The sequence below is a fragment of the Gigantopelta aegis genome, chromosome 2 (genome assembly GCF_016097555.1).
Source record: "Gigantopelta aegis isolate Gae_Host chromosome 2, Gae_host_genome, whole genome shotgun sequence".
NCBI classification, from domain to species: Eukaryota; Metazoa; Mollusca; class Gastropoda; order Neomphalida; family Peltospiridae; genus Gigantopelta; species Gigantopelta aegis.
Genome location: NC_054700.1, coordinates 42306562 through 42325555, shown reverse-complemented (window position 1 = coordinate 42325555; position 18994 = coordinate 42306562). Strand labels below are relative to the sequence as shown.

The window sequence follows — 18994 nt, the reverse complement described above, 5'->3', positions numbered from 1 at the left end:
GGTGTCTGGTTTTAAGGCTTTCACTGTGGTTACAGTTTGTTTTAGTTAATGATATCACAATAGCACAATATTTACTAATGTCAAACAATTGGTAATTCTTTGTACTTGGTTATATGGGTGTCTGGTTTAAAGGGCTTTCACTGTGGTTACAGTTTGTTTTATTTAATGTTACCACTATAGCACAATATTTACTAACATCAAACAATTGGTAATTCTTTGTACTTGGTTATATGGGTGTCTGGTTTAAAGGGCTTTCACTGTAGTTACAGTTTGTTTTATTTAATGTTACCACTATAGCACAATATTTACTAACGTCAAACAATTGGTAATTCTTTGTACTTGGTTACATGGGTGTCTGGTTTAAAGGGCTTTCACTGTAGTTACAGTTTGTTTTATTTAATGTTACCACTATAGCACAATATTTACTAACGTCAAACAATTGGTAATTCTTTGTACTTGGTTATATGGGTGTCTGGTTTAAAGGGCTTTCACTGTAGTTACAGTTTGTTTTATTTAATGTTACCACTATAGCACAATATTTACTAACGTCAAACAATTGGTAATTCTGACATACAGTCTTAGAGGAAACCCACTACTATTTTCCATTAGCAGCACAGTATCTTTCATATACAGGCCTCACGCGAGGTCAAAATCATAGAGCCAAGTCACTTCTCTCTCAAACTGTAGAGAGGGCCAAGTTTTTAGCAGCACAGTATCTTTCATATACAGGCCTCATGCGAGGTCAAAATCATAGAGCCAAGTCATTTCTCTCTCAAACTTAAATACTAACCTACAGGATTAGATTCAAAGAACTGTATTTTAGCACCAAGTTGGTGTTTTTTTAAATACTAACCTACAGGATTAAATTCAAAGAACTGTGTTTTGGCACCAAGTTGGTGTTTTTTTCAATACTAACCTACAGGATTAGAATCGAAGAACTGCGTTTTGGCACCAAGGACAAATTTGAACATCTTGTCATGAAGTCGCTGTGAGGCGAAGGCACACAGCTGATAGTGGGTGACACTGAACACCGTGGCACACACGACAAATCCGCACACAAATATCACAAAATATTGCAAGGTTTGAGGCATGTGAGCCCAGTCTTTGACACCTGGGTCCGACAATATGGTCGATGTAGTGGCAAGGTACTTATTGTGGAATACTGAAGCATTGTTTAAAACAGGTAGTGTCGTTTCATTTCGTAGATGTGATGGCACGAATTGCACAGATTCAGCCCTGTAAATGCAAAAAAGATTTCTTGAGTGAGAAAAATCTTATTTCATATAATATTGTTAATAGTATTTGAAGAAAATTAAATGTACAAAACAGCGACAGAAATAAGCAGAATCTTTACTTGTCAGCCAATATTTCCATTTGTCCACATATATGGTTTGTTTTATTCAAGTGTAAGGACAATGTTTTAGATTGCTCAAAAATAAATCTACACTGAACATTTTTATTTGCCTACTGGACAAGCACCGAGATATATTTTGTTTATCCGAGCAAATTTTTACTTGTCAGAACAAATGGACAAGTGCTTGTTTCGAACACTGCAGTATATATGATTTTTATCAGCTAATATTTAAGTACCCTTTAATGTAATTAAGGATTATCTGTTATTTCCTTTTTGTTCATCTGGATATGAAAAAATAAAATCATCCGCAAACTGTAAATTGGCAAAGCCATTCTCACATAAGTTTGCGGATGATTTTTTTTTAATTTATACCGAGATGAACATACAAGAAATAACCGACAATACTTATAATTAAAATTGAAACATACTTACTAATACTAGCATTAAAACTTCATACTTTATTTTGAATTATTTTTGGTCCTTAAACAATAATGCTCAATAACACAACTTGCCCATATAAAATGACGTCATCCCAGACTACGTAATATTTACGTTCATCGAGAAATGAACAAACTCCCGTTGCTACATCTGGACCAATGGGATGATGTTATGTTAACAAATGTAATGGAAACTGAATTATGTTAAGCATGAAACCAGCAAAATGTATTTTAAATATTTTTTATTATTTGAAAATTTAAAGTTGTAACATTACAATAATATCACAAACAATCTATTTTATCCAGGTTGACATAATTATAATTAGAAGTAAGAAAGTAGTATTTAAATATTTAATACCAACCATTTAGCTAGCATCCAATCTGCTGCTACCATTAAACTCTGAAAAGAGATCAAATAAACATCTGCTGAATGTCAAACCAGATAGAATGTCAAAAGTAATATTTCAAATGAGATCAAGTTATTTATAGTAATATTGTGAACCCCTGTAAACCAGACATCACCAGGACAGAGTAAACGTCTGCTTTAGAGAGGTTCTTTTTTATACTGATATTTGAAGAGAGTATGTGAAAAACATCTGGCTTTGAGGGAATTCCAGTTTACAGATGGTCCAGTTTTCAGGGCTTACACTACATGTTTTATTACGCCATGTAAATCAAAACTCTTTTCAAATCTGGGGCGGGACGTAGCCCAGTGGTAAAGCGCTCGTTTGATGCGGTCAGTGGGCCCTACTGGGCTATTTCTCGACCCAACCTGCAGTGCACCACGACTTGTATATCAAAGGCTGTGGTATGTGCTATCCTGTCTGTGGGATGGTGCATATAAAAAGATTCCTTGCTACTAATGGAAAAAATGTAGCGGGTTTCTTCTCTGAGACTATATGTCAAAATGACCAAATGTTTGACATCCAATAGCTGATGATTAATAAATCAATGTGCTCTAGTGGTGTCGTTAAACAAAACAAACTTCTTCTTCTTCATTTCAAATCCCCCATTACTTCATCTGGTGGTGCAACAAGAACAGCCATTCGTGAACAGAGTTTTTGAATACACAATTTTTTTTGTAAAATGTCTCATATCAAGTTACTGCTACTTTCCTAATCTTATTGTGAATAGTGTGACAACGTACCCGCTCTCCTATAACGAAAATAATGACCACGGGGCTGAGAAAATATCCGTATCCCGCCTTGAAGTACTGCCAGTACACGGACCAACCCACCGTTCCCGTCTCGCTGTCCTCCGCTTGGAGCTCTTCGGCCGTGCTCGACAGCTAGAACAATAAAACAGAACTTCAATACCAGCAACAAGAAAAAAGAAAGAAATAATTCATTTAACGATGCACTCAAAACATTTTAATTTTAATTAGCTATATATGGCATTGGAAATCTGCAGCCACCATTTCATGGTCTAGTCTTTTCAAGGCTGTAAGGGATCTTTTATATGAAAGAAAGAAAGAAATGTTTTATTTAACGATGCACTCAACACATTTTATTTATGGTTATATGGCGTCAGACATATGGTTACGGACCACACAGATATTGAGAGAGGAAACCCACTGCCGCCACGTCATGGGCTACTCTTTTCGATTAGCAGCAAGGGTTCTTTTATATGCACCATCCCACAGACAGGGTAGTACATACCACGGCCTTTGTTATACCAATAGTGGTGCACTGGTTGGAACGAGAAATAGCCTCTTTTATATGAATGCACCATCCCACAGACAGGGTAGTACATACCACGGCCTTTGTTATACCAATAGTGGTGCACTGGTTGGAACGAGAAATAGCCTCTTTTATATGAATGCACCATCCCACAGACAGGGTAGTACATACCACGGCCTTTGTTATACCAATAGTGGTGCACTGGTTGGAACGAGAAATAGCCTCTTTTATATGAATGCACCATCCCACAGACAGGGTAGTACATACCACGACATTTGTTATACCAATAGTGGTGCACTGGTTGGAACGAGAAATAGCCTCTTTTATATGAATGCACCATCCCACAGACAGGGTAGTACATACCACGGCCTTTGTTATACCAATAGTGGTGCACTGGTTGGAACGAGAAATAGCCTCTTTTATATGAATGCACCATCCCACAGACAGTTGGAACGAGATAGCCTCTTTTATATGAATGCACATACCACGGCCTTTGTTATACCAATAGTGGTGCACTGGTTGGAACGAGAAATAGCCTCTTTTATATGAATGCACCATCCCACAGACAGGATAGTACATACCACGGCCTTTGTTATACCAATAGTGGTGCACTGGTTGGAACGAGAAATAGCCTCTTTTATATGAATGCACCATCCCACAGACAGGATAGTATGTACAGCCTTTGTATCACCAGCAGTGGGGCACTGGTTGGAATGAGAAAATAGCCCATTGGGCCCACTGATGGGGATCAGGTGTTTTACAACTATACCAGTCTTGATAGCAAAGTAATTAAACTATCAAATTTGTTTTGCACTAGATTCATATCCAAGTACAAGCTTCAATCCAAAAGTGCTGCACCTCAGCAGGAGGGGGGTTGTGGGAGTGGGTGTCAGGCCACCACAGAGCTCAGCAGGGAGGGGTAAGGCTACACCTCAGCAGGGAGGGGTAAGGCTACACCTCTGCAGGGAGCGGTAAGGCTACACCTCAGCAGGGAGGGGTAAGGCTACACCTCAGCAGGGAGGGGTAAGGCTACACCTCAGCAGGGAGGGGTAAGGCTACAACTCAGCAGGGAGCGGTAAGGCTACACCTCAGCAGGGAGGAGTAAGGTCATCAGAGCTCAACCTTAGCAGTAGCTCATGGTATTTTGGCTACCAATTTCTCACTCAGGCTACTAGATATCTAAAACTGGTAGTCCGCCGTACTACTCATTTTTGCACATCCAGTTACTTTGCAATCAACAAGACACTTAAACACCTAAAAAAAAAAAACCCATAAAACAGCATATATAAATAAAAATAAATTATTTGCTTTTTGCTTTCTCAGGGCTTTTAGAATTTTTTTTAAATCCACTAGCCATGGGATCAGTGATTTTAAAAACTACTAGCCATGATTAAAAATTCACTAGCCCTACTTTACTTTAAGTTAATACAATTATACTAAATAATAGTATATGTCACCTAAAGAGGGAGATAGAGCTTAAAAATACTAACATTGGGGGGATGGGGTGGGGTAAAGATATTCATATTTACAAAATTGACTTAACTGCAACATTTGACTTCGTGGCGTCGTGGTTAGACCATCGATCTACAGGTTGGTAGGTACTGGGTTCGGATGCCAGTCGAGGCATGGGATTTTTAATCCAGATACAGACTCCAAACCCTGAGTGAGTGCTCCGCAAGGCTCAATGAGTAGGTGTAAACCACTTGCACCGACCAGTGATCCATAACTGGTTCAACAAAGGTCATGGTTTGTGCTATCCTGCCAGTGTCAAAATGACCATATATTTGACGTCCAATAGCCGATGATAAGATAAAAAATCAATGTGCTCCAGTGGCGTTGTTAAATAAAACAAACTTTACTTTCCATCATAGGGCTCAGCACCTACCAACAACATGTCATCAACATCCATATTGGTGTCAGTGTCTTCTGTGGGTGTCTCCTCCGTCTTTATGAATGTTGCGATGTCAACACCACGAGATGTCAACTCGGAGTAGGTTCCAACATCATAAAGAGTTCCCTGCAAAACATCAAGACAATATCAGTGTTGTTATTGCCGATGACTGTATGTGAATTGATATGGAAGATATAGCCCGGACAAGGATTTCCTTTAATGTGCAGTAAACTGAGTAATCAGTGAAAAGTAGGTTGTGGTGACCTAGTTGTGGTACAAAACACCATCCCAAGTTGTATTTGATAATCCCATATGAATTGATAAGAAGATATGACCCAAACAACGATTTCCTTTAATGTGCAGTAATGCTTTAAAAGTAGGTCATGGTGACCTAGTTATGGTACACCACACACTGCTATCCCAAGTTGTACCTTCCTACAAGGTTTGATGATTTTATGTGAATTGATAACAAAGATACGCCTTTGAAATGAAATATATACAGACATATGAATGGATGGACGGACAATGCCAAACCATAACACAACCCAGTGGCGTAGGAAGGTGCCAAAAAGTGGGGGGCACACTTTTACACTATTGCGCCCACTATTGCGTCACGCTAGTTGACATACTGTACACTGTATACAGTGAGTGCATTCCCCAATTCATATTTCCCGCCGTTTTACACACGGCACTCACTGGAAACGGATGTATAATACAGCAGATAGATTTCTTGACAAGATGGTGTCTTTTGTTCATGTTTTTTTCAATGGAAAATACCTTGGAATTTTGATTTTAAAAATGGTTTTCGGCAAGTATTTTCACTTGACAACAATGGTGGCACATTGCGGTCATTTTCAGGGATTGATAGCCGATTGTGACAGCCAATTTGATAATAAATTTGATAATTTTACCAATAATGAAAATCACCAAATATTGGAATATGAATCGTAGTTCATTTTGGGGGTTTTAAATTTGGTCAGAAAATTATTGAGAATAATTAACATAAATACTAGACAGCTGGCCACAAATGCCCATAAGTAAATGCAACTTTAAAAAATGTTAATATCAGAAAATTTAGAAAAACCAATGAAAATAATACTTACAGATTCAAATATGCACTTTATTTTATGTATTTACACAAATTTAAGTGAATATATGTGAGTCAAAATTATCAACTTGTACCCACTCAATGTGGTTTTGATCAAAAATTAATCCAGTAGTCTAAAGTCAATTTTTTTCTTACTTAATACTGACATACCTCCCTTAAGACAACAATTCTGTCCACTTTTTGTAGATATTGCAGTTGATGTGTAACAACAATTCGAGTTTTCCCAGCCAGCATTTGAAGCAAGCATCTGGAACAGAATGAGCTAGATTTTGTTTACTTGTATAACATCAAAAACAAGACTTAGAGGATATTAAAAGAGCTTCCATTTCGTATCATGTTTATGTCCCGAGTGAAATAATTTTCAACTGTCACGAGTTTTAATAAGTGACAATGAAAATTATTTCACGAAGGACATAAACATGATACGAAATGGAAGCTCTTTTAATATCTTATTTATTACCCATAATCGATCTTAATTTATATAACTCATCTCGTTTCGTTGACGTTCCTGTAATGTTGTAGTACGCCAATTGATGACGTCAATGTGTGACATCAAAAGTGTTACGTCCCACTTGGCATTCTAGTGGGACGTATATCTTTGATATGCACCAAGTTATTTTTAACCATATGGGTAATAAAAGCTGTTTTGTTTTAAGCTGATTTTGCGCAAAAAATGGCTCTCAACCTTTTCGTATCTGTGCTCGAATAACGTCGTGGAATGATCCTTATAACATCATAAAGCAGTGTTACTTTATTTATGTTGTTATGGCACGCTATTATCATATAATTTCTTTATAGCTCATAGAGACTGCGAAATTATGTATCTAAAGTTTTTTTTTTTAAACTACAACATGTAAAGTAAACTTGATGTTGAATAGTACAGACGCTACAAGAAGAAATCTGATGCACCTGTCTGAAAGATTGTGACCTGCTTTCGAATAAGGGAATCGGGTTTCTTCTTGCAGCTTTTGTACTAGTCACTGATATGCACTAAAACTTGATCCAACTAAAGGTATATGGCATCGAAGTTAGTGTGTATTTTAGACACAGTACTTACCAACCATTGGTCAGCGAAATTGTCTGGATGGAAAAGACCCCCATTGCTATTGTTTGTGGTAAATTCCTCACTTATAACAGGTGTACATCTATAAATATGTCATACAAAAACTGATGACGTCATGGTGTATGTACATTATACTAATGGGGAACAGACTAGGGCAGCTATAGCAGGTATGGTCATAGCACCTTCATGTCCATGACATTATTTAATTAGCAGCGTGCTGTGCACTGTCATGTTACGAAAGAGTTAAAAACCATGTTTTACACTGACACAGGTTGTAAAAAAACAGTTTTATTTATATCCTGATTAACATTAAAAATGCAGATACATAGAGGATATTTCATGTTTTTTGTCAAATATGATTTATATCTCATCAAGTGAAGTTTGTAATCATATTTCACGAGTCGCGCTTGCGCGACCAGTATGATATGATTGCGAACTTCATGAGATGAGATATAAATCATATTTGACAAAAAAGATTAATTTTCTATTTATTATATAACTTTTGGCAATTTACCTTTATTTTTAAAATGCCAGCAGCAAAATAGTTCCAGCTTTCTTAGTGAAGATAACACTTTCTAGTGACGATAACACATTTTAGAGTGAAATTTTCACTCTAAAATGTGTTATCGTCAATGAGTGACTGATAACACTTTTATTTCACTGATATTTTAAGATACAATGTATTTCACTAAATGTGACATAATAAAACAGTTTCATTCATATCCTGAATAACATTCAAAATTCAGATACAACGTTTTCTTAGTTCACCGATGATGTACTTAGTTCTTGAAGTGTTAGAAACAGCATTGCAGTTTACCACATTAATTTACTGTGTCTCTACTTATAAATAATAATTAAATTTTCCTATTATTTTCATGTTAAATTCAAACAAAATAGACCACAATTTGGTATCAAACAGCATTTAATTGTAGATCTCATTCAACAAACAGAGAATACTGTGACAACCAAAATGCAACAATCATAATATAACAAAAACTATTTAAAAAACCAAACATACTTGTTAAAGATGTGTTTTCCTACTTTTGTGTCAACAGCACTTAGTGGGTCATCCAGGAGATAAATATCAACATTCCTGTACAGAGCTCTGAAAAATAAGAAGGAAAGTAAATAACAAAATCAGTCAATCATCTTCAGTATTTAATATCACAAGATCTTTTGCTACTAATGGGAAAATATAGCAGGTTTTCTTAGAAGACTACGTTTCACAAATGTCTGACCGGCAACAGCCAATGTGCCCTAGTGGTGTGATGCAAAACAAACTTAACTTTACTCTCTGTCAAATTTACAAGTGAATGAATGACAGGGCATCACCTGGATTTTTTTTAAGTGGTTAATTTTTTTGTAGTGAACTATAAATTGCTAACTTTTATGGTTAATATTTGATTTATTTTTTTAATGCAAATAACTGCTAAAAAGAATACAAATTGCTCAAAGGGTGTTGATTTGCACCACTGAACCAGATTATGACAGTTGTACTCAAAACCATTAAATGTAGTTAAAATAGTAATTTATCTCTGAGAATAAGCAGCCTAGAGTTAATAATTGTTTTTCTTATAAATTTACAGTGTTGTCAATTATGTTATGTTCATTTTTTTTATGTAGATTCGGTCATATTTCTTTCTTTTTTCTAATTGGAGAAATTAATTCTGATAAGCCACCAAATTTCCCATTTCAACATCACAGACTCTTTGTTTTGCTTTATTGTAACTTTATGCAGATGTGTTACAAGTCTGTAGATTAACCACACTAGGGTCTGCAAAGTGTGACGTCATAACAGTGTGATGTCATAAGTGTGACTTCATAAAGTTAAGTTTGTTTTATTTAATGACGTCACTAGAGCATATTGATTTTTTATCTTATCATCGGCTATTGGACGTCAAACATATGGTAATTTTGACACTGTTTTTTAGAGGAAACCCGCTGTCGCCACATAGGCTACTCTTTTACAACAGGCAGCAAAGGATCTTTTATTTGCGCTTCCCACAGGCAAGATAGCACAAACCATGGCCTTTGTTGAATCAGGAGTCGGTATCTGGATTAAAAATCCCATGCCTCGACTGGGATCCAAACCCAGTACCTACCAGTCTAACCACGACGCCACCAAGGCCGGTAGTCTGTAACGAGAGGAAATTACCTGGCAAGAGAGAGTCTTGCTTTCTGACCGCCACTCAACATGAGTCCTCTCTCGCCCACCAGAGTCAGGTCACCATTCGTCATCGACTCGATATCCTGTAGTACAGTTTAAAAACAATAACAAATAAATAAAATAATAACAACACAGGACATTATACCATTTAGTTTTAACTTCATGTCATACAATTAAAAAACCACGCAGTCTTAAGAGTACTGCTAAAGCAATACAGGTCCTCTACCGTGCCCAACAAATGTATGTATCTTCTACATCCAAAGGTCTTAACTCTGTGAAAAATGGATAAATTGCTATGAAAGTTAAACTTGATCTGATACAGTACATGATAAAGATATACAGTCAGACCTCATTACAACGACCGTCGTTACTATGACATTTACACCATCCAACTACATTTTGTCGGGAACAAATGTACATCAATGTTATTCTGTTCATTACACCGGAATTCACACCTTCCGACACCGACAGAACAAATTAGGAACATCCAACATCTGAAAACACCTCTTCACAATGACATTACCCAATCACAGATGCCATAGGATATTGGCAGTACACACAGCCATTTGGCATTCTCGATCTCGTCGTGAGCCGACAGTGTCACATGATGTCCAAATTATCGATGCCGGCAATTTCTCATTCTAGCTAGTGTATTACGACTGGTATATCAAATACTGTGGTATATGCTATCCTGTCTATGGGATAGTGCATATAACAACAAAGTGACCCAGGGACAAAAGTGGTCATTGTAACGAGGTCTGACTGTATATACATTACAAAAGAAAGTGCGGAAAACTATATGTGGGGCAATTGGACTGACAGACAGATGGCTGGACCGGTAGGGGACTAATACGATAGTATTAAAAATAATATTAATATAAATTCTACCCAATAGCAGGCAGGGATATTTTCATAGACAGGACAGCACATATCACAGTCTTTGATCTACCAGTCATGGACCACTGGCTGGAATGGGAAACACCCAACAGAGGAGGATTGATCCTACCACCTATCACACCTCAGGTCGGTACTCTACTACTGAGCTACATTCTACACTAAGTTAGAATTTTCACAATCAGTGATCAAAGGTTCATTCATTGTACAATGTTTAAAAGGACACAGTTATTAATAATAAGGGGTGGGACATAGCCCAGTGGTAAAGCGTTCGATTGATACGTGGTCGGTCTAGGGTCGATCCTCGTTGGTGGACCCATTCCAGCCAGTACTCCATGACTGGTGTAACAAAGGTTGTGGTATGTACTATCCTGTCTGTGAGTTGGTGCATATAAAAGATCCCTTGTTGCTAATCGAAAAGAGTAGCTAATGAAGTGGCGACAGCGGGTTTCATCTCTCAATATCTGTGTGGTTCTTAACAATAATGTCTGACGCCATATAACCATAAATAAAATGTGTTGAGTGTGTTGTTAAATAAAACATTTCCTTCATTTCCTTCCAGATGTTAATAATAAATACCAGCCTTAGTGGTGTAGTGGTTAAGCCATCGGTCTTAAGGCTGGTACATACTGGGTTCACATCCCGGCATCGGCTCCCACCCACAGAAAGTTTAACGACTCGGTGGATAGATGTGAGGCCACTACACCAACTTCTCTAGATCTTTAACCAATAACCCACTGTCCTGGACAGACAGCCTGAGATAGCTGAGGTGTGTGTGCCCATATAAATGAATGAGAGAGATAGTTTCTTTTGTTTAACAACACCACTAGAGAACACATTGATTTATTAATCATCAAGCTGTTGGATGTCAAACATTTGGTACTTTTGACACATGGTCTTAGAGAGGAAACCTGCCACATTTTCTACTAGTAGCAAGGGATCTTTTACATGCACCACCCCACAGACAGGATAGACTTTGATATACCAATTGTGGTGAACTGGCTGGAACAAGAAATAAATGAATGAATGAAAAAACATTTCTTTTGTTTAATGACACTGATTAATTAACCATCGGCTGTTGGATGTCAAACATTAGGTAATTCTGACTCGTAATCATCAAAGGAAACCCGCTACATTTTTCTTAATGCCGCAAGGGATCTTTTATATGCACTTTCCCACAGACAGGAAAGCACATACCACGGGTATTTGATCAGTTGTGGTGCACTGGTTGGAATGAGAAAAAACCCAATCTGTTGAATGGATCCACTGAGGTGGTTTAATACTGCAAATGAAGTTTGTTTGCTTTGTTTAGCCACACCACTAGAGCACATTGATTTGTTAAATCATTGGCTATTCGATGTCAAACATTAGGTAATTGACTCATAATCATCAAACCGGCCTCGGTGGCGTCGTGGCAGGCCATCGGTCTACAGGCTGGTAGGTACTGGGTTCGGATCCCAGTCGAGGCATGGGATTTTTAATCCAAATACCGACTCCAAACCCTGAGTGAGTGCTCCGCAAGGCTCAATGGGTAGGTGTAAACCACTTGCACCGACCAGTGATCCATAACTGGTTCAACAAAGGCCATGGTTTGTGCTATCCTGCCTGTGGGAAGCGCAAATAAAAGATCCCTTGCTGCTAATCGGAAGAGTAGCCCATGTAGTGGCGGCAGCGGGTTTCCTCTCAAAATCTGTGTGGTCCTTAACCATATGTCTGACGCCATATAACCGTAAATAAAATGTGTTGAGTGCGTCATTAAATAAAACATTTCTTTCTTTCTTTCTTTCTTTCTTTCATAATCATCAAAGGAAACCCGCTACATTTTTCTTAATGCAGCAAGGGATCTTTTATATGCACTTTCCCACAGACAGGATAGCACATACCACAGTGTTTGACCAGTTGTGGTACACTGGTTGAAGAAAGACAGGAAGCTCTACTATTGAGCTACATCCTACACCAAGTTAGAATTTTCACAAGTTGAAGGAAATGTTTTATTTAACGATGCACTTAACACATTTTATTTATGGTTATATGGTGTCAGACATATAGTTAAGGACCACACAAATACTGAGAGAGGAAATCTGCTGTCGCCACTTCATGGGCTACTCTTTCCAATTAACAGCAAGGGATCTTTTATATGCACCATCCCACAGACAGAGTAGCACATACCACAGCCTTTGATATACCAGTCATGGTGCATTGGCTGGAACGAGAAATAGCCCAATGGACCCACCGACGGTGATCGATCCCAGACCGACTGTGCATCGAGCAGGCGCTTTACCACTGGGCTATGTCCCGCCCCTTTTAACAAGTTGAAGAAAGAAGAGAAGACTCACCTTGTTGAGTGCACACGCCTCCAGTACGGCTGTATATCTCGCCTCGTCCAGCTCCCCCCCAAACACAACGTTGTCCCGCACCGTGCCCGAGAAGATCCACGCCTGCTGAGAGTAGTAACCCACCTTGCCCAACAGAGTTATCTGCCCCTGCTGGTGTGGCAACTCTCCAAGTAATGTTAAAAGTAAAGATGACTGAAAATAAAATCATAATCTTCTATCAAATGCTAAAGAAGAAGAAGAAGAAAAAGAAGAAATTATACTTGTCAAGTTTAATATTTTGAGAAAATGTTTACCAATGTAATATCAGATGAAAATACCAGAGCCGAACCCCTTGGAGGGGATGGGGCATTTGCCCCCCTGAGAATCTCACTTTTTTTTTTAAACTCCAGAAAATAGTATACACATCTCAGAGTTTAATTTGTACAGTGTTTCATTTTTGTTTATAAAAAGTAGTGCCCCCGTAGGATTTTGATTACATACATATTTGAAAACATACATGTGAAACCGGATAAATGTATATATAAGAGTCGAAATATTTAACACATCATCTTGTGATGTCAAAACAATTGAGTCGGTGTTGAAAGTAAAATCCTCATTCATTTGTACCAAGAATACAATTTTAACATTCAGTAAAATAGTTCCTAAGAATTAATAAAAAAAACCTTTATAATTACCAATAAATAATAAAAATTTACAGATTTTTTAAATAACTGAATACTGCTATCATTAAAAAACAAATCATTTGTAAAACAAGGAGCTATATCCCATCACATAAGCTAATCAACCTTTTTTTCCTAAACCTAACAGAATTATATTGCAGTGAATATTTGAAGTGTAAACATTTGGTTTACCTTTCCCGATCCCACAGATCCTATAACAGCCAACAGCTCACCCTGAAATTAATACACTTAAAGTTCCATTACATGAATATTCAAATAATAATACACTTAAAGTTCCATTACATAAATATTCAAATAATAATACACTTAAAGTTCCATTACATAAATATTCAAATAATAATACACTTAAAGTTCCATTACATAAATATTCAAATAATAATAAAATTTTATAAGGTTTTAAGTATTCAAAATATTCATATAAAATGTTACTGAAATGTAAATTTAACATTGCTTAAATCAATACTAATTCACAGGTTATTTCGGTGCGAGTTTTTTTCACAAATGTAAAACCTATTGAATATTGTTTACTAGTGACTGGAAGCACCAATATGGAATGTTTTATTTAAAAGATGCACTCAACACATTTTAATTGCAGTGACAGACATTCAGTTAAGGACCACACAGATGAGAGGAAACCCGCTTCTGATTAGCAACAAGGGGTCTTTTAACTGGTAGGGGACTAAAAACTGCAATTACCTTTTTGACTGTTATCGTAATGTTCTTCAAAGAAAAATAATGTTCCAGTTCACTCTGAAAAGAATAAAGAAAGAGAATTTAAAATCAGATAAAAATCTTTAATCAATACAGAGGTTAAAATATAGAGCTTGGTGGTATTGAAATTTCAGGTTCAGTATGGTTATCGGTATTTTGGGGGTGATTTACCTCAGTATGGTATTCGGTATAATACTGATATCGCTATCGAGCAGTATTTCTGTATACTTGGCTTTAAATTCATGCCCGAGTTCAAGTCTCACCTGCTAATTTCATGTAAATAAAATAAAATTTCATATACAAGGCCCTCATCTCTCTCCCTCTTCTTTTCAGCTATTTTGTGTTCGTCAGATATATTGTTAGTGCTTTACTAAATGGAGTAAACAATTTTTCAATACTGAAATTTCGGTATTTTGAAATTTGCTTGGCATGGTAAATTGGTATTGACATGATACCGATACCTAATGGTATATACGATATACCGCCCAGCTGTAATAAAATATTTCTGAAGATCAGTTATACTGGGACATTGATCAGTTGGGTTCTAGTGGTGGATTGATCCATTATGTTATCATCCACAGTCGATATTTCTGAAGATCAGTTATACTGTTACATTGATCATTTGGGTTCTAGTGGTGGATTGATCCATTACGTTATCATCCACAGTCGATATTTCTGAAGATCAGTTATACTGGGACATTGATCAGTTGGGTTCTAGTGGTGGATTGATCCATTACGTTATCATCCACAGTCGATATTTCTGAAAATCAGTTATAATGGGACATTGATCAGTTGGGTTCTAGTGGTGGATTGATCCATTACGTTATCATCCACAGTCGATATTTCTGAAGATCAGTTATACTGGGACATTGATCAGTTGGGTTCTAGTGGTGGATTGATCCATTACGTTATCATCCACAGTCGATATTTCTGAAGATCAGTTATACTGGGACATTGATCAGTTGGGTTCTAGTGGTGGATTGATCCATTACGTTATCATCCACAGTCGATATTTCTGAAGATCAGTTATACTGGGACATTGATCAGTTGGGTTCTAGTGGTGGATTGATCCATTACGTTATCATCCACAGTCGATATTTCTGAAGATCAGTTATACTGGGACATTGATCAGTTGGGTTCTAGTGGTGGATTGATCCATTACGTTATCATCCACAGTCGATTGTTCTGAAGATCAGTTATACTGGGACATTGATCAGTTGGGTTCTAGTGGTGGATTGATCCATTACGTTATCATCCACAGTCGATATTTCTGAAGATCAGTTATACTGGGACATTGATCAGTTGGGTTCTAGTGGTGGATTGATCCATTACGTTATCATCCACAGTCGATATTTCTGAAGATCAGTTATACTGGGACATTGATCAGTTGGGTTCTAGTGGTGGATTGATCCATTACGTTATCATCCACAGTCGATATTTCTGAAGATCAGTTATACTGGGACATTGATCAGTTGGGTTCTAGTTGTGGATTGATCCATTACGTTATCATCCACAGTCGATAGTTCTGAAGATCAGTTATACTGGGACATTGATCAGTTGGGTTCTAGTGGTGGATTGATCCATTACGTTATCATCCACAGTCGATATTTCTGAAGATCAGTTATACTGGGACATTGATCAGTTGGGTTCTAGTGGTGGATTGATCCATTACGTTATCATCCACAGTCGATATTTCTGAAGATCAGTTATACTGGGACATTGATCAGTTGGGTTCTAGTGGTGGATTGATCCATTACGTTATCATCCACAGTCGATATTTCTGAAGATCAGTTATACTGGGACATTGATCAGTTGGGTTCTAGTGGTGGATTGATCCATTACGTTATCATCCACAGTCGATTGTCATGACAAAAATATGTTAACTGCCATTATTCCACAATTTTGTGTGTATGTGTGTGAAAGAGTGGGAATGGGAAGTTTGCTCACAGTTACACCACCCAGTGGTCTCATTTGAACACTGGGTATTATCTGGCATAATTTTAAATGTTCATTTTAAAACCATCTAATCGTACAAAAAATATCAAATTTCTGTACAGCGATTATAGCAAGGCACTTTCAATGAAAAACACTGAGTTGTACATACAAGCAATACATATTCATACAGGCTCTCATTTTTATAGGGAGCAGGCTGATTCCCCCCCACCCCCACCCCCACCCTCCCAAATTAAATGAAACTATCCAAACCTGGATAACAACATTTATTCATATTAGCATTACTGTCAAACATATATAGGATTGCGAAAGAATCACTATGCATTTTTACATGGATTATTACTAATATTGTGGGTAGAATTATGGAAATACATGGTGAAAAGATTTCAAGCCAGCTCATTTTCTTCCAAATATCTCTGTAGTTTTTGCCCAAATTTGAAGATTTTCTCCAATATTGTCATCCCCCCCCCCCCCCCCCCCCCCCCACTGTGTATGCTTATGGCTATACAAGGAATTGTTTTACCTCATGTAATAAACGGCTGGTATCACTGGTGCTGTCTCTCTTTCTTCTGCGTCGCACTACTTCAGGTAGAGTTATCTCCCATCGTGCAGTCACATGATCAATCTCAACTGCCCAATCAAGCTGCAGCATGCTCTCTTTGAAAATAACACTCTTGTGCAACATTCTTGGGGAAAGGTCTTGTTCTTCATCCAGAAGCAGAAATTGCTGAATAATTTGTTTTATTTTTAATTTTATGAATTTTTATTACAAATAGATCCAATACTTTAAAGTATTTAATTTAAATTCAGAATGAATAAATTAATTAATGTTTAACGACACTCCAGCACAAAAACAAATCGGCCATTGGGTGTCAAACAAACATACATGATGTTCAACATAATTTTAAAATGCTAAAATTACTAATAAAAGTGTAAAAAGATTCATAATATTAAAGTTGCAATCTCTCCATAACTTGCTATAGGGTGCATACCACCAAATCATTTCCCACAGAGAACAATAGTAACGTGTTTAAAAGTGCTTCATGCAGTGTTTCAATCAACATGCATACCATGATTATAAATACTGCACGCCTTAACCTTAAAGTAAAATCAGAAAACGAATGTGGAGACAAGCTGCTAGTTTCATCCTGATTTTAGTAGGATCCTGCATATGTTTTTTAACAAGAGGTTGTGAGAAGTTCAGAAATACATTTACTAAAATTTTCTTTCTTTTTTTTTGCACACAGTATATTTAAACCGTTCACAGAATTCCACAGTAACTCAAATCCGCACCATGAAAAATGGAGTACTAAGAGATCTAGAAAGAAGAAAAGTATTTAAGGAAATCTAAGAATGGAGTAATACAGGGGAAAAACAAAACTTAATAATCTATTCTAAATGATTAAATATTAAAAATAAACTCAAGTTTCTTTCTTTAACATAATCGTCAGTAGATGAAATGACTGGGGATGGGGGGGGGGTGGGGGGGGGGACGGCAAGCTATACATTAATTTAATTTTTAATTACAGGGAGAGGGAAGAGACAGTGTATTTTCTTCAGTTAGGAGGCCAGTGTTCCCTGCCTCCAACCCCACTTATGTCACAAATGTTTAATAACAGAATGAAAGAATTACTCAGGCCACAGGATTTCAAATTTCACAGGGAAACACTTTCTCAGTTCTGTGCCTTGTGATCATGGGAACCCATCGGAGACAGTTTATAATATTTTTGTTGAATAGTTGTACTCCATATAATATTCATGAGAAACAAAATTTGGTTCTATAATTTTACCGACACGATATCAGACACAATCGTTACCATGAAATCTGAAGGCCTGATTACTTAGTGGCTGTATACAGGTTTTTTGGGGTTTTTTGGTGTTTTTTTTAATTTATTTATTTTTTTTTTTGGACATTACAAACATGGATGATGATGAGATGAATGGTGAAGCCGCAGTATTTCCATTTTGGTATGGTACTACTTGACAGGTCTGTGCTCCATGCTTGCTGTCAGTTGAGTTATCTCGGCAGTGCATGTCGGGTAATCATCCCCCATGTGGGGTCATAAACTCGGGAGACACACCCATAATCTCACCCGTGAAGTGGGTGAAACTTGGTGTATGTGGCCTTTGGGCCTAGCAATGCACTCACTCTGGGTTGGAGTCGGTACTGGCATGAAAAATCCCCCGTTGCCTCAGGTGGGATACGAACCCAGTACCTACCAGCCAGAAGTCCGATGGCATAACCACTACACCACCGAGGCCGGTTGCTGTATACAGTTACTATTGTTTTCAAAAGCATACACACTGTACTTATTTTTGGTACATCCCACCATTTTCCTGAAAACACATAAAAAAAAATTCTTTTGCAAGACAAATATTTTATCAACATCTTTCCTTTAAAAACCTCCACCGACTTTTATCCCCTCCTACAAAGCATACAGTTTGTAAGCTCTTGAAAATCTTTACGTTAGTAATTATAAAAAGCACTTAGAATATAATGAATATAGAGACTAGCATGCATTGTATCACACAGTGAAATCATTTAGGAGCCCATACACCTGTGAAACTGTTAGTAATTATGAACATCACTTGGAATATAAAATATAATATAATACAGTAATTAGGATAATATGCATGCATTGTATCACACAGTGAAATATAATTGCATGATTCTATTTAAACTCATACAGTAGGATGTGTTCAGAGGAAGAGTGCCAGCAT

The 18994-nt window shown here is 37.1% G+C and overlaps 1 protein-coding gene across 1 annotated transcript in view; it reads right to left on the bottom strand.

Annotated features, from left to right (window-relative positions):
* The window catches only part of LOC121385801 (ATP-binding cassette sub-family C member 4-like), a 32153-nt gene extending 15127 nt beyond the window's left edge, over nt 1-17026 (bottom strand). The window contains exons 1-11 of the mRNA XM_041516593.1: nt 16797-17026; nt 14306-14359; nt 13781-13822; nt 12930-13121; nt 9688-9782; nt 8551-8637; nt 6620-6716; nt 5356-5487; nt 2939-3079; nt 2154-2191; nt 917-1236 (exon numbers count right to left, since the gene is read on the bottom strand). Coding sequence (XP_041372527.1) covers nt 917-1236; nt 2154-2191; nt 2939-3079; nt 5356-5487; nt 6620-6716; nt 8551-8637; nt 9688-9782; nt 12930-13121; nt 13781-13822; nt 14306-14359; nt 16797-16958 — 1360 coding nt within the window. The 5' untranslated portion in view covers nt 16959-17026. The remainder of the gene's footprint in view (nt 1-916; nt 1237-2153; nt 2192-2938; nt 3080-5355; nt 5488-6619; nt 6717-8550; nt 8638-9687; nt 9783-12929; nt 13122-13780; nt 13823-14305; nt 14360-16796) is intronic.
* Nucleotides 17027-18994: the final 1968 nt, after the last annotated feature.